This window comes from Panthera tigris, chromosome X, assembly GCF_018350195.1.
Source record: "Panthera tigris isolate Pti1 chromosome X, P.tigris_Pti1_mat1.1, whole genome shotgun sequence".
NCBI lineage: Eukaryota > Metazoa > Chordata > Mammalia > Carnivora > Felidae > Panthera > Panthera tigris.
In genome coordinates, this window is record NC_056677.1 from 62,603,576 (window position 1) to 62,627,248 (window position 23,673).

Consider the following 23,673-nt stretch of genomic DNA (forward strand, 5'->3'; position numbering starts at 1 on the left):
GGGCACCTGGGTGGCTCAGTCAGGTAAGCAGCTGACTTCGGCTCAGGTCATGATCTCACAGTTCGTGAGTTCAAGCCCCACGTCGGGCCCTGTGCTGACAGCTCAGAGCCTGGAGCCTGCTTGGGATTCTGTGTCTCCCCTCTCTCGGCCCCTCCCCTGCTTGCACTCTGTCTCTGTCTCTCTCAAAAATAAATAACCATTAAAAAAATTTTTAAAAATACCAAGAATCACCCTCAATGATGATAACATTTAGGGATTTGACAAATACAGGATGAAAACAGGCTACACAGAGGGTGGTGTAATTACTATTAAGAGTAATATCTGGGGGCGCCTGGGTGGCTCAGTCAGTTAAGCGTCCGACTTCGGCTCAGGTCACGATCTCACAGTCTGTGAGTTCGAGCCCCACGTCGGGCTCTGGGCTGATGGCTCAGAGCCTGGAGCCTGCTTCCGATTCTGTGTCTCCCTCTCTCTGCCCCTCCCCCATTCATGCTCTGTCTCTCTCTGTCTCAAAAATAAATAAAAACGTTAAAAAAAATTTTTTTTTAAAAAAAGAGTAATATCTGACATCTAGTTTTATATAAATCTCCATCCCTTCCTATTTTCCTACTTTATAGACTAAAGCTATTTGCTTGAGTTTAATATTTACCATATGCTTTTAATCATTTCACTATATCATTATTATTCTTTAAAAGAAGTTGATCATATTACTCTAAAGGGTTTTATAGTATTTGATCTTCTAGGTTATAAAACAGCAAAAAGTGAACATATCAGTATAGCATAAAAATCCTTTTCAAATTAAAAAGATTTTTCAAATCTGACTCCAATAACCTTCCTTTTTTCACCTCTACCTCCCATATTCTCTCCAATCACATTTAATGTCTCACTGTTCTCAAGACACAAAAGGGCCTAGATACGACCTTTCCACCACCTAGAACATCTCCCCTCCTTGGCAACACCTACCACCTTGACTTAAGTACCAACTCAAAACTGCCATTTCTCTCTCTCTCTGGAAAATTCTGCCATCAACTCACCAAGGCAATTGTTTGCTGTTGTTCCACATTTCTTGGTTCACACCAATGTAACTCACTTAACTACATCACAATATATTTCAGTCATTTACTCCTCCACCTAGCTCAATATTAATCATCTGTGAATCCCTATCATCTAGAATAGCGGTTCTCCAACAGGAGGATTTGCCATTCCCACACGCTCACTATCCAGAGGAACCTTCTGACAGTGTCTTTAAACATTTTTTGTTGTCAAAACTGGTGGGGGGGGGGGTGTTACAAGTATCTACTGGACAGAGGCCAGAGATACAATGCATACCCAGGACAGCCTCCCACAACAAAGAATAATCTAGATCAAAATGTCTATAATGCCAAGATTGAAAGAAAGGCAACCCCGGTCCCACTCTGTCAGATAACGACCAAACAGGTCAAAACACCCAACCACAATTCTTTAAGACTATGATCCACATCACTCCTTTTGGCATCTGCAAGTTGCACTAGGAATGCGGGTGACTGTCTTCATGGCTGCCATCTAGCAAGGGAGTGGGACGTGGTAGGTGCATAAAGTTAAAACACCATAGTGCTGTCATATCGAAGTTCAGCAGCTTTTTCTATTCCCTGTTGGTTGTGTGTTTTTTATTAGAGTTCCAAAAAAGTAGATTCTTTTACTAGTGTAATTATTGCCTTTATGAAGTGACAGAATTTTGGAGTTACCTGCTCTGCCACTGTATATGATGTCACTCCTGGTGTGTTTGTTGTAATCCCTATGCCAGTACCACATTTTCTTAAAAACTATAGCTTTTTGTGAAATATACTTGGGCATCAATGCCCACATTGTTCTTCTTTGTACTATCTTGGCAATTCTTGAACCTGCACTGTTCCTTTTTTTTTTTTCAATTTCAGAGAGAGAGAGACCATGAGCTGGGAAGAGGGGTGGGGGGAAGAGGAGAGAGAGAATCTTAAGCAGGCTCCACCCTGAGCATGGAGCCCGATGCATGGCCTGGGATCATGACCTGAGCCAAAACCAACAGTGGTTTACTCAACTGACTGAGCCACCCAAGTGCCCTGTCCAAAGCATGTAAAGGCAAATATACTATCTATAGCCACCAGGGCAAGGGATAACAAGTGGGCCAGGCACTTGACAGACATAAAAGATGGGAAGAAAGAAGCCAGATAGATACATAAGGAGGGGCACCTGGGTGGCTCAGTCAGTTAAGCATCTGACTTCGGCTCAGGTCATGATCTCGCAGTTCACGAGTTCGAGCCCCACGTCAAGCCCTATGCTGACAGCTCAGAGCCTGGAGCCTGCTTCAGATTCTGTGTCTCCCTCTCTCTCTGTTCCTCCCCTGCTTGTGCTCTCTCTCTCTTAAAAATAAAGATTTAAAAAAAAAGAGAGAGATACATAAGGAAATAAGAGCTCCAAAGAGCTCCATAAAGCTCCAGCACATACAAAGGAATTTGGAAGGACATACCTATGCCCAAGGCTGCACACATGCTCAGAAAAATCATGAGAAGGCCAAAAACATTCATCTTTGGCTGACTTTTACCCTCCACCCAATCAGGTAAGTGACAGTTACCAAAGAGTTTTTTTTGTTTGTTTATTTACTTTTGAGAGAAAGAGACAGAGAGAAAGAGACACAGGTGGGAGCAGGGGAGGGGCCAAGAGAGGGAAACACAAACCCAGGCAGGCTCCAGACTCTGAGCTGTCAGCACAGAGCCCGACATGGGGCTCAAACTCACAGACCACGAGATCATGACCTGAGCTTAAGTCGGACGCTTAACCGACTGAGCCACTCAGGTGCCCCACTACCAGAGTTGTAAATGTACAGGCTAAGCAGTGAGAAGTGCCCCAATACTGAGCCAATCTACAAAGACAGAGAGTTGGTTTGGTTTGATTTGGGTTTCTGTTTGTTTTGGGACTGTTATTTTTTTCCTTGTAGGTATTTAAGGAAAGCTCTGTCAAACCACTAACTGACCAATCAGCTACCAGAACAAACAGTTCAGTATACACACATGACAAATATAGCCTTTATGAAAATAGGTTAGAAAGTTCACTAAGCAAAAACTACAGGAAGCAACAACAAACCCTGGGGTGGGGGGCAGGTATTTTCCAGTTACCATATTACAATATTCAAAGTATCCATTTTCAACAAAAAGATACAAACATGCAAAGAAACAAGAAAAGTATGGTCCATTCACAGGGAAAAAAAAAAAAGGAAGAAATTAACAATACTGTCCCTAAGGAGGCCCGTATGTTGGAATTAGTAGGCAAGGGCTTTATTTCTTTAAGCTTTTTAAAAAAAATTTTTTAAGTTTATTTAATAATTACTGAGAGGGGGGAGGGGCAGAGAGAGAGAGAATGACAAGCAGGCTCCGCACTATCAGCACAGAGCCTGATGTGGGGCTCAAACTCAGAAACTTTGAGATCATGACCTGAGCCAAAATCATGAGTCAGATGCTTAACCAACTGAGCCACCCAGGTGCCCCAGCATGCAATGCCTTTAAATCAACTTTTAAATACATTCAAAGAGCTAAAGGAAACCAGCATGTCTCACCAAGGTAAGAATATTCAAATAAAGAAATTCTAAAAAGGAACCACATAAAATTTTGGAGGTAAGTAGTATTATAGCACACATGAAAAAATCACTATACAGGTTCAATACAACAAGGATAAGAAAGAACAAGTGAACTTAAAGACAGCACCAATTGAGATTAACCACTACAAGGGAAAAAGAAGGAGGGAAAAAGAAGGAGGGAAAATGAACAGAGCATCAGAGACCTATGAGACACCATCAAGCCCAGCAACACATGCATAATGACAGTCACAGACAAGAAGAAAAAGGAGCAGAAAGAATATTTAAATAATAATCAAAACATGCCAAATTCATGAAATACATCAATCTACATATCGAAGAAGCTCAATGAATTCCAAGAATAAACAGAGATACACATTGGGACAAAATACAATTAAACTGTCAAAGCCAAAGAAAATCTCAAAATCAATGAAAACTGACAAGTACAAGGGATCCTCATCAAGATTAATAGTTGAACACAATGGGGGCGCCTGGGTGGCTCAGTCAGTTAAGCGTCCGACTTTGGCTCAGGTCATAATCACAAGGTTTGTGAGTTTGAGCCCCGTGTCAGGCTCTGTGCTGACAGCTCAGAGCCTGGAGCCTGCTTTGGATTCTGTGTCTCCTTCTCTCTCTGCCCCTCGCCCACTTGTGTTCTGTCTCTCTCTTTCTCTATCAAAAATAAATAAATGTAAAAAAAATTTTTTTAAATAGTCGAACACAATGGAAACCAGAGAACAGTGAGATGACATATTTGAAGTGCTGGGGAAAAAAGGTCAACCAAGAATTCTATATCTAGCAAGTACATCCTTGAAAAATGAAGAATTATGTCAAAAATCAAAAGCTGAGGAAATGCATTGCTAGTATACCTGCACTACAAGAAATGCTAAAGGGACTCCATCAGGGTGAAATAAAAAGACGCCACAGTATAACTTGGAGCTATATCATAAAACAAAGAACAATAGGAAAAGTAACCACATTAGGTAAATACCAACACTACATTTTTCTTTCTTTTTTTTTTTTTTTTGATTTATAACTACTCAATCTCTTTACTTAGCTGATAATCAAAAACATCCCAAAAAAGAAAAACCCAAGACCACTGGCTTCACTGGTAAATTCTACCAAACATTTAATGAATAATTATCACCTCTCAAACTCCTCCAAAAAACAGAAGAGTAGGGAACACTTAACTCATTCTACAAAGCCATCATTACCCTAATATCACAGTCAGACAAACACATCACAAAAAAAGAAAACCACAGGCCAATATCCCTTATGACTACTGATGTGAAAATCCTAAACAAAATACTAGTTAATAATGTAAAAATCCTAAACAAAATGCTAGCAAACAGAATTCAATAACTCATCAAAAAATTATACACCAATGACCAAATGTGATTTATCCCAGGAATGAAAAGTATGACACAAAAATAAATGAATGTAAAATACCACATAAAACAGAATAAAAGGGTAAAAATCACATAATCATCTAAACTGACACAGAAAAAGCATCTGACAAAATTCAGCACACTTTCACAATAAAATCACTCAGAAAACTACAAAGAGAAAGGAACTTCCTCAACTGGATAAAGGGTATTCATGAAAAACCCACAGCTAACATCACATTTAATAGTGAAAAAGCTAGATTACAACCTAAGATTAAAAACAAGTATGCTTGTTTTTGCCATTTCTATTCAATAGAAAAGAAAAAGAAGAAAAAAAGATTAAAACAACAAAGGATGAAGTAGTTTGTAGATGATGTGATCTTATACATAGAAAATCCAAAAGAATCCACAGAAAACTATTAGAGATAATAAATGAATTCAGCACAACTGCAAGATGTAAGATCAGTACACAGAAAGCAGTTATATTCCTATACATTAGCAATGAACAACGCAGAGAGGATATTAAGAAAATACTTCCCAGTTAAAAAAAAAAAAACACTTCCAGTTTACAACAGCATCAAAAAGAATAAAATATATAGGAATAATTTAATCAAAGAGACTCAAAACTTGTACAATGATCATTAAAAAATATTGCTTAAAGAAATTAAACAATTCCAGGGGCGCTTCACTGGCTCAGTCAGAAGAGCTTCCAACTCTTGATCATGGGGTCGTGAGTTTGAGCCCCACATTGGGTGTAGAGATTATAAATGAAATGAAATGAAATGAAATGAAATGAAATGAACAGAAATGACATGAAATGACATGAAATGAAATGAAACAATTTCATTTACAGAGAATGATATCCCATGTTCATGGAGTAAAAGATTTAATACTGTTGAAAGCAATACTCCACAAAATGATATACAGCTCAAATGTAATCTCTATTAATCTGCAACACACCCAAAAGATTCCACCAAAAAACTGCTAGAACTGATCCATGAATTTAGCCAAGTTGAAGGATATAAAATCAATGCACAGCAATCGGTTGCATTCCTATACACCAATAATGAAACAACAGAAAGAGAAATCAAGGAATCGATCCCATTTACAATTGCACCAAAAACCATAAAATACCTACGAATAAACCTAACCAAAGAGATGAAAAATCTATACACTGAAAACTATGAAAGAAATTGAAGCTGATGAAATTGATGAAAGAAATTGAAGACACAAAAAAATGGAACAATATTCCATGTTCCTAGGTTGGAAAAACAAATATTGTTAAAATGTTGATACTAGCCAAAGCAATCTACATATTCAATACAATCCCTATCAAAATAACACAGCATCTTCACAGAGCTAGAACAAACAATCTTAAAATTTGTATGAAACCAGAAAAGACCCTAAATAGCCAAAACAATCTTGAAAAAGAAAACCAAAGCTGGAAGAATCACAATCCTGGACTTCAAGTTGTATTACCAAGCTGTAATCATCAAGACAGTATGGTACTGGCATAAAAACAGACCTCAAATCAATGGAACAGAATAGAGAACCCCAAAATGGACCCACAAACATATGGCCAACTAATCTTTAACAAAGCAGGAAAGAATAGCAAATGGAATAAAGACAGTCTCTTCAGCAAGTGGTGGTGGGAAAACTGGACAGCGACATGCAGAAGAATGAACCTGGACCACTTTCTTACACCATACACAAAAATAAACTCAAAATGGATGAAAGACCTCAATGTAAGACAGGGAGCCATCAAAATCCTCGAGGAGAAAGCAGGAAAAGCCCCTTTGACCTTGGACACAGCAACTTCTCACTCAACACGTCTCTGGAGGCAAGGGAAACAAAAGCAAAAATGAACTATTGGGACCTCATCAAAATAAAAAGATTCTGCAGAGCGAAGGAAACAATAAGCAAAACTAAAAGGCAACCGACAGAATAGGAGAAGATATTTGCAAATGAAATATCAAATAAAGGGTTAGTAGCCAAAGTCTATAAAGAACTTATCAAACTCAACACCCAAAAAACAAATCATCCAGGGAAGAAATGGGCAAAAGACATTCTGAATAGACACTTCTCCTAAGAAGACATCCAGATGGTGAACAGACACATAAAACACTAAACATCACTCATCATCAGGGAAATACAAATCAAAACCACAATGAGATACCACCTCACACCTGTCAGAATGGTTAACATTAACAATTCAGGCAACAACAGATGTTGGCAAGAATGCAGAGAAAGAGGATCTCTTTTGCACTGCTGGTGGGAATACAAACTGGTGCAGCCACTCTGGAAGACAGTATGGAGGTTCCTCAAAAAGTTAAAAATAGAACTAACCTATGACCCAGCAATTGCACTCCTAGGTATTTATCCAAGTGTGCTGTTTCCAAGGGGCACATGCACCCCAATTTTTATAGCAGTGCTAATGACAATAGCCCAAGTATGGAAAGAGTCCACATATCCATCAACGGATGAATGGATAAAGAAGATGTGGTATACATATACAATGGAGTATTACTCAGCAATCAAAATGAATGAAATCTTGCCATTTATAGCTACGTGGATGGAACTAGAGGGTATCAGGCTAAACGAAATTAGTCAGAGAACAACAAATGCCATATGACTTCACTCATATGAGGAATTTAAGATACAAAACAGATAAACATAAAGGAAGCAAAAATAATATAAAAATAGTAGGGGGACAAAACATAAGAGGCTCTTAAATATAGAGAACAGAGGGTTGCTGGAGGAGTTGTGGGAGGAGGGATGGACTAAATGGGTTACAGGCATTAAGGAATCTACTCCTGAAATCATTGTTGCACTATATGCTAACTTGGATGGAAATTAAAAAATAAATTAATTAAAAAATAAAAATAAAAATAAAATAATTCTTATCAAAAAAAAAAAAAAAAAACACAACAGCGGGGGCACCTGGGTGTCACAGTCTGTTGAGTGTCCAACTCTTGATTTAGGTTCAGGTCATGATCTCACAGTTCGTGGATTGAGCCCTGTGTCAGGCTCCATGCTGACAGCACAGAGCCTTCTTGGGATTCTTTCTCTCCCCCTCTTTCTCTCTTCTTCCCTCCCTCCCTCCATCCCTCCCTCCCTCTCTCTGCCCCTCCCCCTCTCAAAATAAACAAACTTTTAAAAAAAGCTGCAATGGCCACTACTTGCAAAAATCAAAAAGTCAATCCTAAATTTCAAATGGAAATTAAAGGGACCCCAAACAGCCAAACCAATCTTGAAAAAGGAGGACAAATTTGGGACATTCTCACATCCCAATTTCAAAACTTGCTACAAAGCTCAAGTAATCAAAACAGGTGGTACTGGCATAAGGATAGACATATAGACCAATGGAATAGAACAGAAAGCCCAGAAATAATCCATACATCCACAGTCAACTGACAGACAAGGGTGCCAAGACCACCAAATGGAGAAATAACAGTCTCTTCAACAAATTGTGCCAAGAAAACTAGATATCCGCATTCAAAAGAATGAAGTTGGAACCTATCTTACACCATACACAAAAATTAATTCCAGGGGTGCCTGGCTGGCTCAGTTGGTGAAGCATGTGACTCTTGATCTTGGGGTTCAGAGTTTGAGCCCCACGTTGGGTGTAGAGATTACTTAAAAAAATCTTTAAAACAATTAATTCAAACTGGATCAAAGACCTAAATATGAGCTAAAACTATACATTCTTAGAAGAAAATAGGGGGATAAATCTTCATGACTTCAGATTTGGCAATAATTTCTTGGATGGCACTAAAATACTCATGAAACAAAAGAAAAAGCAGGTAACCTGGACTGCATCCAAACTGAAAACTTTCATGCACTACCAAAACAGTGAAAAGACAACCAAAGAATGGGAAAAATAATCACAAATCGTATATCTGATAAGGGGTTAATATCCAGAATTTTTTTTAACGTTTTATTTATTTTTGAGACAGTGAGAGACAGAGCATGAACAGGGGAGGGTCAGAGAGAGGGAGACACAGAATCTGAAACAGGCTCCAGGCTCTGAGCTGTCAGCACAGAGCCCGACGCAGGGCTCGAACTCACGGACCGAGAGATCATGACCTGAGCCGAAGTCGGCCGCTTAACCGACTGAGCCACCCAGGCACCCCAATATCCAGAATTTTTAAGATTCATACAACTAAACAAACAAAAAAAACCCCAATTTAAAATTGGGCAAAAGATCAATAGACATTTTTCCAAAGAAGATATACAAATGGCCAATAAACACATGAAAAGAGACTTTACATCACTAGTCATCAGGGAAATGCAAATAAAAACTACAATGAGGTAACACTCCACAACTGTTAGTATGGCTATTATAAAGAAAAAACATAAAATACTGAAGTACAGGGTATATGCAGTGTTTAATCTTAATTTCAGGTGTACAACATGATTCAACAATTCTATACATTACTCAGTGCTTGCCATGGTTAAGTGTAGTCACCATCTGTCACCAAACAAGATTACTATCTTTTTTTTTAATTTTTTTTTTAACACTTATTTATTTTTGAGACAAAGAGAGACAGAGCATGAACACGGGAGGGGCAGAGAGAGAGGGAGACACAGAATCTGAAACAGGCTCCAGGCTCTGAGCAGTCAGCACAGAGCCTGACGCGGGGCTCAAACTCACGGACCATGAGATCATGACCTGAGCCGAAGTCGGCCACTCAACCGACTGAGCCACCCAGGTGCCCCAAGATTACCATCTTATTGATGATATTCTCTATGCTGTACTTTGCATCTCCATGACTTATTTATTTTATAACTGGAAGTTTGTACCTCTTAATCTACTTCATTTTAGTTTCTTATTTGTCAACTAATTTTTTTTTAATTTCAGTATAGTTGACAGAGTCAACTAAATTTTTTAAATTAACTTAATTCTAAAATAAAATAAACTGTATGAACTCATTTTTCTAAAAGATAAAAGAGGGGTGCCTGGGTGCTAAATCTGTTAAGCATCCAACCCTTGGTTTCAGCTCAGGTATTGATCTCATGGCTTCATGGGTTTAAGCCCCACATGGGGCTCTGCACTGGCAATGCGGAGCCTGCTTGGGATTCTCTCTCTCTTCCTCTCTCTGCCCCTCCCCAACTTGTGCTGTCTCTGTCTCTCTCAAAATAAATAATTTTTTTTTAAAAAAAAGAAAGGGCAGGTAGCTCCTTTAAAAAATAATAATAAGGGCATCTGGTGGCTCAGTCAGTTAACTGTCCAACTTAGGCTCAGGTCATGATCTCACAGGTTTGTTGCTTTGAGCCCCACAACAGGCTCCACACTGACAGTGAGGAGCCCGCTTGGGATTTTCTTTCTCTTTCTTTCTTTGTTTCTTTCTTTCTTTCTTTCTCTCTCCCTCTCCCTCTCTCTCTCCCCGTCTCCCCCACTTGTGCACACGCTCGCTCTCTCTCTCTCAAAATAAATAAATAAACTTAAAAAAAATTGTTACCCTTCTACAACACAAGTGGGAATGTAAAATAGTACGGCCACTCTGGAAAACAGTTTAGTGGTTCATCAAGAGATTAAAGCTAGAATTTCACTTCTAGGTACATATCCAAAAGAACTGAAAGTAGAGACTCAAATAGACATTTGTACATCAATGTTTACAGAAACATTATGCACAGTAGCCAAGATGAAAACAGCCCAAATGTCCATCAACAGATGAATGGATAAATTAAATGTGGTGCATATATGCATAGTGAATGGAATAGTATTCAGCCTTAAAAAGGGATGAAATTCTGACACATGCTACAAAATGGAAGAACCTTGAAGACATTATGCTATATAAAATAAGCTAAACACAAATACAATTCCACTTATATAGGAGTATCTAGAATAGTTAAGATCAGAGACAGAAAGTGAAATGGTAGTTACCAGGGACTTAGGGGAGAGGGGAATGGAAAGTTATTGTTTAATGGGTACAATGAAGTTTCAGTTTGAGATGATGGAAAAGTTCTGGAATTGGACAGAGGTAATGGTTGCATAATGATGCAGAACACTGGGAGATACAGGGATTCTTTTTGAGGTAAAGGAAACATCCCAAAATTAGATAGCAACAATGATGGTTGCACAACTTTGTAAATACATTTAATGTACTTAATGCCACTGAATTGTGCACTTTAAAGTGGTTAAAATGCTAAATTTTATATTAAGTGTATTTTATCGCAACAGAAAAGACATGAAAAAAAAACAGAAAAGAACAATACAAATAACAAGGCTGGTAGCAGTAACATCTGTCCATTACCATTCTCCCTTCCAGCATATGAAAAATCTCTAAAATCTGTTTTGAAAGTTCATAGGTATACATGAATAAGCTATCTCCTTATATGCCAGATTTGTTGCCAGGAAAATATATTTCTGTGATTTATTAATTATTTTCTTGTCTTGTGTTATTTATTTTTAGTCTAAAAAGCACTTAAGGGCAGAATCTCAATTTTTCTGGTTTTATTACGCTCAGTATCAACAGCACCTACTTAGGCAAATAAACACTATTCAGAATCTGTATGAAAATGTCAAGCTTTCTAAAATATTTAAGAAACAATGGAGGACTAATAACATTCCAGTCTATTTTTTTAATATCAAGGTATAAATGCTCTAATGGAAATAAATTATAAATTTGTAATAAAGCAGCAATATGTGAATAAGGTCTGCGTTTTTTATTATGTGGTCTTTGAATAGTGGTCTCTATGTAATACTCTAATTAAAAATTAAATTGCAAAAAACGTCACCATTTTCATGTGGGCCAAAGTACTAAAACCTTCAAAAAACGTTTCAACTTACTTGACACACTGATACCTGCTTTATTAAACACAGTTCATTCCAACAACATATCACACCCCATCTTTACGCAAAGGCATTCTTCAAATGGAGACAAGAGGCAAAGAATGTGGCAAGAGCAAGAAAGTGAAGCAAAAAGTTTTATTCCTATTGTAAGGAGAAATAAGAAAAGAGTCTTCAGGTGAGAACTAGGGTTCTCTTTCCCTGCAGAAAAAAAAATACAATTTTAAGACATTTAGATTTTAGAGCCAGAAAACAGCACCTGTTTCCACAACTCATCCTTCAAACCAGGCAGGTAACCCTAGCTCCCTTCCAAAATAGTCAGGTAATTGCTTAGAATTCAGATGTCAGAGACAAATCATAATATGCTAATAAGTAGGTGGCAGTATTTAGGAACACAAGTTATTTAAATCTTTTTTTTTAATTTTTTTAATGTTTATTTATTTTTGAGAAAATACAGATAGACAGAGTGCAAACTGGGGAAGGGGTAGAGAGAGCGAGACACAGAATCTGAAGCAGGCTTTAGGCTCTGAGCTGTCAGCACAGAGCCCAACGTGGCGCTCGAACCCATGAGCCATGAGATCATGACCTGAGCTGAAGTCGGACGCTTAACTGAACCACCCAGGCGCCCCTAAACCTTTTAATATCTATTGGAATGGGGAAGAAGAAGTTCCAAAAAGTCATCCTTTCCTGCCTTGAAATTCCATCTTTTATCAAAGTTAATTCTACCCCTGATTCAAGTAAAACCACTATGTTCATACACCATATGTGTCAGTAGCACTCAACTGTACTTAGCACATGCTACTATATTTTTAAGGGGAACGGGAGTTGGACATATATGCCTATATTCTCTTAAATATATTCCTTGTCTAAAGGACTGTTCTATCTTCTCAGTATGACCAATAATTGGCATAATTGAGTATAGACTCAAATATGTCACCCCATGCTCAAAATATTCAAAGTCTTCCCATGTTTATAAAGTACGAAACTCCTAAGCATAGCATTCAAAGCTCTCTGCAAGATAATTCACACGTGAATTTCCAATCTTAACACATCTCTTCCACTGAATTTTCTTTTACTTCTCTTATAATAAGCAACACATTCTGCTTCTAGTTCCTTGTTTAAAACTCAAAGTAATCTCTACTGAACTGTAAGCTCCTCAAAGGAGGAAACTGGTCTGGGTTTGTCTCTTTTTCCCATGTGGGAAAAAACAAACTGCCTTGTAATAAATGCTTATTAAAATGAAAATAATCTAGGGGTGCCTGGTTGGCTCAGTCGGTTAAGTGTCTGACTTCAGCTCAGGTCATGATCTCATGGTTCGTGAGTTCCATCCCGGCATCAGGCTCTGTGCTGACAGCTCAGAGCCTGGAGCATGCTTTGGATTCTGTGTCTCCCTCTCTCTCTACCCCTCCCTTGCTTGTATTCTGCACTCTGTCTCTCTCTCTCTAAAATAAACATTAAAAAATTTTAATGAAAATAATCTGCTCAGAGATTCCTTAAAAGAGTGGTGATTGGTTAAGCATTAAAAAAAAAAAAAAAACCTGATGGGGCTCCTGGGTGGCTCAGTCGGTTAAGCGTCTGACTTAAGCTCAGGTCATGATCTCACAGCTCGTGGGTTCAAGCTCCACATCGGGCTGTGTGCTGACAGCTCAGAGCCTGGAGCCTGCTTCAGATTCTGTGTCTCCCTCTCTCTCTTCCCCTACCCTGCTCGTGCTCTCTTTCTCTCAAAAGTAAAATAAACATTAAAAATTTTTTAAAAACAACACCTGAAGTCATTTTACCCTCCAGTATCTTCCTGTCTCTAAAATGAGATATTCAGTAAGCTATGTCAGATGCACTATATATAGTCGGCCTTCGAAAGAAATATATTATTTCATATACTTAACAAGTAACAGGTGCAGTCACTTTAATATGAAACATTCACTCTTGATTCTCTGTTTAGCACTCAGAACACACAATGAAAATGCACAAATAGGGTGTTCTGTGGTTTTGAATTTTGGGGGTATATAAGGAAGGTGGAAAGGGGAAAAGAAAAAAACAGTAAGAGGTCAGCAAATTCTCCCCAACACTATAGAAATTAACCAAACCTAGCTTCAAATATCTAAATTAAATGGCAAGGAGTGATAATCTTAGTATTAAAAGAAAAAGCATTTTAGGGGTACCTGGGTGGCTCAATTGGTTAAGCATCTGACTCTTAATCTTGGTTCAGGTCATGATCTCACAGTTGGAGCCCGATATGGGGCTCTGCACTGACAGTGAGGAGCCTGCTTGGGATTCTCTCTCCCTTCTCTCTCTTTCCCTATCCCATTCACACACACTCTCTCTCTGTCTCTCAATAAATAAATAAACTTAAAAAAAATTAGAAAAAACATTTTAAAATATAGTAAGAGTAAAGATATCATGTGCTTCCTGATAAAATGTGCTGAGAAAGACACATGACTTCACAGTGTTTCTAGCAAAATACATGATCACAAGGAAATATCAGACAAACCCAAATTAACTGTTCCGTATTCTTCAAAAATACATAAGGGGATAAAAGCAAGGTACAGTGCTCCAGAGTAAAAAAGATTAAAGACACATGACAATGAAATGCAATGCATGTTCCAGAATTGGATGCAGGGCCAGAAAAAAAATAAACTTTTGTCTTTCACTATAAAGGACATTATGAAGCAACTGGCAAAACATGAATAAGGTCTGTAGAGTAGAAATACTACTGTATCAATGTTAATCTCTAATTTTGCTAACTATAATGAGGTTATAGAGAATATTCCTATTTGGGGGAAATACATATTGAAGTATTCAGGGGTAAAGGAGCATCATGTCTGCAACTTAATCTCAAATGACTCAGAAAAATAACATAGAATGATAAAGCAGATGTAAAATATTACTATTTGATAAATCTGAGTGAAGGATCTATGAGAATCTATATACAATTTTTGCAAATTAAGTCTAAATCTATAATTTTTAACTTTTTATTTTGAAATATAGTAAAAAGATTATCCTCTGTCTCCTTGAAGGTAGATCTCCTGAGGTTACATTAAAAACATTTTAAAAATCATTCAAATATTACATGAGATCAGTGAGACAGTGACTAGAAAGTTGTTTTAAGTAAATGTCTTTGATCTCTGGATATTTTTAAAATATTATTTATAATAACACAAAAATATCTTTTATGGGAGTAGGACTAAGTTACTAGCCAAAATGTATATTAATACAGATTTTTTGAAGTATAATGTAAGTTTCATGGGGAGAAGGCGTTAGTCTTATTCACCTAAGCAGTACTTTAAACAGTTCTTGGCACATGGTAATAGTAATCAGTAATAATTAGTATTTGAGTAATTAGTATGTCCTAGACACTAACCTAAGTGCTTTGTGTCCACTAATTCATTAAATATTCACAGAGTCCAAGAAATATTTGTGAATGAATTAGTACTTCTTGCAGGATGACGATTACATTCAGTTCAGAAATCACGTTAACATCAGTTCCTAAAAATCACCAGGTTATGGAAAATTGTGCAATGAACACCACACGACTCATAGGGAAAATGGGGTTAGAAGCAAAACATTCACATGCCTGGGTGGCTCAGTCAGTTGGGCACCTGACTCTTGATTTCAGCTCCGGTAGGGATCTCAGAGTTCATGGGTTCGAGTCCGACATCGGGCTCATCCCTGACAGCCCAGAGCCTGCTTGGGATTCTCTCTCTCTCTCCCTCTCCCCCGTCCTCTGCATCTCTCTCAAAAAAAATAAACATTTTTTAAAAAGCACAACACTCAAAAAATTTCATCAATGACACATTTTTTAAAAGAAACCTGATTAAAATGATTGCACAATTTTACACAGTTTACACATTAAGTGATTAAGAAATATACAAATACAATAATAAATACAGCACTTTACCTTGAAAAAGACCTGAAGTTTGCTTGTGGAAGCACATCAGAAGGGCTGCAGCTCATGAATTACTGTGAAATGATGGAAGGAGGGTTATCTGAAATCGGATGGAAAACTGTAACAACAGATGTGGATGGGAGTGGCTCATAACACAAGGGGTGAACTAAGCTAGCCAACAGATGTTTGAGGTAAGAGGTATGTGCATGTATATGCATGTATTTAACACACTTCAGTTCAGCTGGGTATAGTTCACTTAGGGAAAATTCTTTCCATAAAGGACCAGATAGAAACTATTTTAGGCTTTGTGGACCATTAGGTCTTTGTTGCAACTATTCCACTCTGAGATTGTGGTACAAAAGTAGCCACAGAAAATATAAACAAATGGGCTTAAGTATGTTCCAAAAGAATTTTATTTACAAAAACAAGCCACTAGTTGGTGGTCATGATTTGCTGATCCCTGACCTTGCAGGCAAAATCCTGCATAAGAAAATAAAAATTTTGTCTTATGCTCAAATTGTTACCTGATTTATCAACCTTGTTGAGACATACACACATTTTCAAAACAAACATTATAGCAGAACTATATTTAGAATGCTATCAAATAAATCAAAATATGAATATAATTCAAATAAGCAAAATACCAAATACAGTATTACATGAATATAAATTATTTTTTTATTTTGGACTTTATAAATCAAGTATTACCCAAAAGTCAACTGAGCACTTTAAATGACCAAAATAAAGACAACTAAGGATAGATTTGAACAACCATAGTCAATCAAAATCTGTGCATTACATTCTATATAATTGTTAAGGAAAGCGGAAAATACTTTGACAGCTCTTTTGAACTGAAATTATCAGGCTCATTTACAAGGGCACATGTGACTTTTCTAAGATCATCAAACCACAAAAGTTAACATACAAATTACACTAGAAGATGAATAAGTTTTGGACATGTAATATACAGCATGGTGACTAAAGGTAACTATACTGTATTATATAACTGAAAGTTGCTAGAGACTAGATCTTGAAAGTTCTCACCACCACAACAAAAAAAATGGTTATGTACGGTGAAGGTGTTAACTAACCTTATTTTGAGGTAAACATTTCAAAATATATACAATTATCAAAATATCACATTGTACACCTTAAACTACACAATGTTACATATTAATTATATCTCAATAAATCTGGGGAAAAACATACTAATTGCACAAAAGTTATACAATATTTGTCCAGGAATTGAGTTAAAAATTCTAAGTTTACCTGCTTCTAAATAGAAAACACTAACATATACAACAATCCTTTGCTCAAGCTGCTATATCTCACATCTGGAATCTCCCCTAGTATTCTTTGTCAAAACTATCCATCCTCCCATCCTCCAAGGGCCAGATTCAAATGCTTTCTCTATAAAGCCTTCCCTGGACCTCATCAGAAATATCTTCCTACTCTGAACTTAGTTTTTACCAAATGCAGCATTTATCACTTTATATCCTACTTCAAAACTATTTGTGTATATGTCTTATTTCCTCTGCTATATGGAAAATAAGACTAACCTTTTAACCAAACTTATCTCTCTGCCTGGGCAGCCCTTTTTCACAGACAACCCTTAATTTCTAACTCATCTTTAAGACTCACTACAAATACCATTTCCTCTGTAAATCCTAGATATCCCAAAAATGAGGCCTTCCTTCATTTCTTATACTCAGTAAAACCAATATACCCCCACTTTAGCACTGTTTTATACCTATTTACTTGATATCTCCCTCATTAGATTAAGAATTCCTTAAGGAGGTGGGAATTTTGTCTTACTAACTTTTGCATACCCTAGCACAGTGCCTGGCCCCTAGTTGATACTCAAGTATTTGATCTACTAAGAAAGCATTCTCTCAAAATATGGAATATAAGATATAAACATGTGAACACCACTGCCATAACAATAATTTCTTAAACAAATATTGTATAGAACAGTTACCAAGAAAGCTGGACTACAGATACCAAGAATGGCTACTTCAAGCCAAAGCTGAAAGACAAAGTCTCAAGAGACATGATCTGAAAACAGTGGCTACAGCACCCAATTCACAGAACCTTTTCTCAGGGCAAAAAGCACAATTGGCCAAAACTAATAAAGGTCTTTTCAAAAGTATCATCCCCAATTATAAAAGGGCAGAAATATAATACACTGGATATAATAATCTTTCAAAATAGAACATGTCCTGGGCAACAATAATCACTGACAAACTTCTCAGCAAAAAGTGTTTCCTTTCCAATGTTCCAACAAATATATGTACATGACACCATTACAGATTTTATTATCAACAAAACACCTGTATCCTAACATGTAAGTTCTAAGGCAAAAAAAGATATGCATACATGGTAAAGAAACTTCCCTTCATCACTACCCTTCTTATCTCCCAAAGTAAGGTAAGAAAAAAAAATGACTGACATTCACATAAGCAGGAACATTTTTTTGTTTCTTTTTAAACTCTACGCTCAATGTGGGGCTCAAACTCACAATCCCGAGATCAAGAGTCTCATGCTCTGGGCACCTGGGTGGCTCAGTCGGTTAAGCGTCTGACTTCAGCTCAGGTCATGATCTCGCAGTTGGCGAGTTTGGGCCCCACGCCACGGCGGGCTCTGTGCTGACAGCTCAGAGCCTGGAGCCTGCTTTGGATTCTCTGTCTCCCTCTCTCTCTGCCCCTCGCCCACTCACACTGACTGACTGTCCCTCTCTTTCTCTCTCTCTCTCTCTCTCCCTCTCCCCCCTCCAAAAATAAAAATAAACACTAAAAAAAAAAAAAGAGTCTCATCATGCTCTACCAATTGAGCCAGCCAGGTGCCCCTTTTTTTTTTTTTTAATAACCTTATAGAACATCTAGTACAGGTTCATTTTACAAATGACAAAACACAAGCCTAGAAAGTATAAATTTTTCCAAGGTCCTATAATCAGTTAGGCAAAAAGATCTATACTTAGAAAACCCAGATTTGGCTCAGAGTTCAGTTTTCATTCCTAACACTAGTAGTTCTCAAACTTTTAATTTTAGGACCTCTATAGAGTCTCAACAGTTATAAATTAACAAAGACCACACATATCTTTAGTTTATTGCCTTTTAAGAACCAATGTTCTAACCATGTTACTTCCTCCAGAACAACTACAGGCTTTATCAATATTTATTAAACTTATTCCCATTTTACAGATGGAAAAATGGAGGATAAATAGCTTGCATGTTAGCTATTAAGCAAATCATAAGACAAACATTAGCATACAGGTACAGAGAAATCCTACCTAGACGCTCCTTTTACTGTCCTATTATATCCAACATTCCTAAAAGAAGATCTAAACATCATTTTCAATTGGCTTAAACTGTTTGAACAGCGTTTGCCAAAGCTCAGGAAAACACTCCAGGTCTGGAGGAAAGGACTTCATGTAAATCCAAGAACTGTCTGATACAATCCATAAATGTATTCAGACTCCAAAAGTGAAACAGACACATAAATACACACACTTTCTTGCAGAAAATTGTTTCACACACCTGTATCTATATAAAAATTTCTTTAAGTACTACATTTATCTTATCTCTAGAAATACAATATACAACTGAAAGCTGATGGCCAACTATACCAAGGGTTGCCAGTAATGAGAACTGGCACGATCAAAATTAAAGTCACAAATGTCTTTCTTTTCATCCCAATCAGCAACATAACCAAACAACTGGTATTTAAATGCTTTCAAAACCTTTTATAAAATGTGCATGTACTCCCCCTCCACAGCCTGGCTTAACACTTTCCACTTGGTGGAAATGCAAATATTTCACAGATAACATTTTTCAAAAATTAAGTTAGTATGCAATTCATTGTGAATTACTGTCCTAAAAGATACTTCCTATGACATTTTCCCAGCATCTCTCCATTTCAACAACTTCTGCTTTTTAAAATTTAAGACCATGGAGGGGTGGGGGGGGCGGGGGGCCCAGGTGGTTGAGTATCCAACTCTTGATTTTGGCTCAGGTCATGATCTCACAGTTCGTGAGATCAAGCCCCACTGTCAGTGCTGAGCCTACTTGGGATTCTCTCTCTCTGCCCTTCCCTTGCTCGCTCACATTCTCTCTCAAAATAAACAAATATTTAAAAATTAATTATTTTTTAAAAAATAGAATTTAAGACCATGGTGTGCTTGGCTGGCTCAGCTGTGGAGCACACGACTCTTGATCCTGGGTTCAAGCCCCACTCTAGGCATAGAGCTTACTTAAAAACAAATAAATAAACTAAAAAATAAAATGAAATAAAACTTAAGACTAATAATGTTATACTGCTGTCAACTTTTCAAGTAATCAGCTGCCATAAGGATTAGAATGACAAGTTCCATCAAATCTCTAAGACCTTTATCCAAAAATAAATTTCATCTGTCAATCAGAAGCTGATCTTTCATAATGACAATATTTCAAGAAACAAACCGATCTCATTTAAAATAAAATACATAACAAAAAGCCCTTTAAAAACAATAACAAAACCTTTAAGGACTGAGACACTGATTTTTCAGTGTATGATTCAGGTCATCAGTTTATTTTTGTTCCTTCTTGCCTTTCAGCTATTTTTTTCACCACAGAATCATAGATAACATCTTTTGTTTATAAACACTAGTAAAAATTAGAACTAATCTTTGTTCCTACTTTAAGTGCTCAACAAAAGTTCTAATAAAGGAAAAATCTGTGGAGGGGCACCTGGGTTACTCCATCGGTTAAGCATCCAACTCTTGATTTCAGCTCAGGTCATGATCTCGCAGTTCAAGAGTTCTAGCGCAGCCTGCATCAGGCTCCACTGTCAGTGTGGAGCCTGCTTGGGATTCTCTCTCTACCTCTCTCTGTGCTCCTCCCCCATCTCTCTCAAAATAAATAATCTTTAAAAAGAAGAGAAAATCTAATTTGGATGTAAATTTTTTAAAAAATAAAAGAAAAAAGAAAAATCTGGAACTATTACGTAAAATAAAACTAACAATTATGTATAAAATTGCTCATATTATTTCTATCTCACATTAGAAGAGAATCAAGAGTGATTCAGTATTGTGGGTTAAACTGAATCAAGCACTACCTGTCCGATTATCCTTTGACTATGATTATGACTTGGGATGAATGACACTTCAGCCTGAGACAGTTCTCAACACCCACTTAGAGCTCTTTCACAGTAAATAATCAGAAAGCATCATACATTTTTATATTAACATTAATGTATGTGGTTCTTTACAAGGGGTTTTCTTTTACAAGGGACTCTCCTGGAATTCAATGTTTCAGTTATTCTCACTATCTCATCTGTACATAAAAGGCAAAATACTATTAACAGCTACAAACTTAAAGACCTACGACAAATGACCACAACAGCAGCTAAAATGAACTTCTTCCACTGTAATACTTGGGCTAAATTAAAACGATCATAATCACATTAGACATGGCAGGTCAAGGGGGCATTAATGCTTTGTGGTTAAGAACGTAAGTTCTGGAGTCAAAACTAGGTTCAATTCTAGCTCCACCAATTACAAGCTGTACATCTTTAGTCAAGTTCTTTGATCTCCCTATGCCTCAGTTTCCTACTCTTCTGTAAAATGAGGAACACCAAGTACCTATCCCATAGGGTTGTTTTGAGAATTAAGATTATACAGATGAAGATAAACAATAAGCACTCAATTTTAGTTACAATTATTACTCTTACCACCAAGATCTACAAAAATTCAAGACAAGAGAAAAAAATTGACCCTGGCATAAAATGAATGAAGTCTCCTTTTATGAGACTTTCAGTAAAATACAGAGATTATATTTAATTACAAGGTATACCCTTCCTATATATGAACATGAGCACCTAATAACCAGCCAATAAGTTGTATTGGGTACCTCTTATGTACCCAATACCCTATAAATAAAGGTTTACTGTAGTTGGACCAATTAACACAAATTCAGAAACAGGTTAAAATCTTTACACAGCTAGGGATCTGATAAGAACTAAAGTGTATTTTTTTTCTCAAGGGAAGGAAAACATATTCTATCTACTGTGTGTTAATGTACAAAAATAGACAATATCACAGGCTCATTCCCAAATTCTACATGCTAGGTAAAGTGCTCTAAAAATGTATACCATCATAATACTCAAAGGCACATTTTGCCAATTACCAATGCAATTCTGATCCATGCCCCCTGTAGTTTATTTTGCCACTAGGCACCAAGAATATATTTAAGAACAGAAAAATTACTTAATTCACGAGGAATGAAAAGTCAGATGTCAAACAGCCTGCAAAGCAAGCCAGCCACCTGTGTAAAAGTGGTATACATGTCATATTAACAACCCATATTTTTAGACACTATCAAGAGGCAAATCAGAAGCACAAGAGAAAAACAAGCTCAAACTAATAAACATGCTTGATTGTTAAAAGGAGCCTGCCAGGCACAGTTTCCCTTGGAATAAATCTTACTTCCCATCGACCCACATTAACCTACTCCCCATTCCTCACGGAATAAATTTTTAAAACGTAGGGTCTAATTACTTTTGCTCGAAATTTGCCCAGAAAGTGGAGAAACATTTGAGGTCTGCCTTACCACTCATTAAAGCCGGACTTCACAAAAAGTATACTGAGGTCCTCTGGAAGCAAAACCCTGCGTTAGTATCCTCTTGCCTAGAGATAAATCCAAGGATACCCTTCAGGATCTGGAGTAGAGAAGGAATGTAAAAACCTAGCAAGACCCACCCGTTCACCCCCACAAAAAAGAGCTTGTCCCCAGGGGCTGCAGAAAAAAAAATTCCGCAAAGCCAGGGTATTTCCCGTATCCTGCTATCCAAACGCCACTAAGTCCTCCCAGAATCTCACATCCTCCCGCCCGCTCGCCCCTCCCCCTCTTCCCACTCCCCCCTCCTCCCAACCCCTCTCCTTCCCCACGCAGTTTCCAGGCCCAAAGATTAGGAAGATCGACCGGGATACCAAAACCGCCTCCGACTTAGGGGGGTCTCAATTCCACAGGCACCAAAAAACAAACTAGACGAGGCAACTAAGCTTCACCGGTTAGGGGTGGTTGAAGGAAGCGCTCAACACGCCAGGCCGCGCCCCCCCATCCCCACCCCCACCCTCACCCCCACCCCCATTCCGGTTAGAAGCTACTGCCGAAACTCCGAAAACCTCCTCACCTAAAGAGAAAACAAGGTCTCTTTCCGCTAAGCGACATAAAGGCCTAACACACCAAGCTAAAGCATTCCCAAACACCCTGCTCAGAAGGCGCATAGGCCCAGACCGCTAGGACCCGTGAGACGGGGTTGTATTTTACCTCATGGACTCAGCAGTCATGTTTTCGCTTCAACGCCTTGTAGCTTCAACGACCGTAGGGCGCCGCTTTGCGCTCTCCGGCGCCGGGTTACGACAGAAATGTAATGGACTCTTAGTCGTCACTATAGCTGGTGCTGGATCCTCCCCACAGCTCAGAGGCCGGTACCACTGCCCCCGCCGCAGGAGCCGCGGAAACAAAGCGACGCCGCCGCCGCCGCCATTTTGTTGGGCCGAGGCTCAGGCAGAAGAATTGGCGCGTCCTCCCTCTTCCTCTTTCCGTCTCCCATTGGCTACTCCCTCCGCAGCTCAAAATCTTATTGGCCACGGAAATTCACCTTCTTTGGGGGCCTGTTGCTAAGGCGGTCTACGTCATTTGATCCACTCCACCTTCTCATAGGGGTTCCAATTCAGTCCTAAGGACCTGAAAGCGCTAGTGACGTATTTTGACTTTATTCTGAAAATGCTTTTTGATCCATCCTCTTTTCTTTCATATATTGACAAAACAATAACAACTTACATTTATTGAGAGTTTACTATATACCAGCACTATACTAATCCTTTATTCGAGTTATCTCATGCAATCCTTATTCTTTTTGAGGCAGACAGACGCTTGTTAACTACATTCTCCAGATGAGGAAACCAAAACACAGTCTCACACTAGTGGAGCCAAAATTCAGACCAGACACCACACTCTTAACCTCTAAACTATATGACCATCCTATATATTTTCTT

General features: G+C 37.9%; 1 protein-coding gene across 3 annotated transcripts in view; it reads right to left on the reverse strand.

The window, feature by feature from the left end:
* The window catches only part of ATRX (ATRX chromatin remodeler), a 311,883-nt gene extending 288,721 nt beyond the window's left edge, over positions 1–23,162 (reverse strand). For 2 of the 3 annotated variants that reach the window (XM_042974750.1, XM_042974748.1), the window contains exons 1-2: positions 22,943–23,162; positions 15,651–15,712 (exon numbers count right to left, since the gene is read on the reverse strand). In XM_042974750.1, the coding sequence (XP_042830684.1) occupies positions 15,651–15,706 (56 nt within the window). In that variant the 5' untranslated portion in view covers positions 15,707–15,712; positions 22,943–23,162. The remainder of the gene's footprint in view (positions 1–15,650; positions 15,713–22,942) is intronic. The other variant, XM_042974749.1, reaches the window with a different exon arrangement.
* Positions 23,163–23,673: the final 511 nt, after the last annotated feature.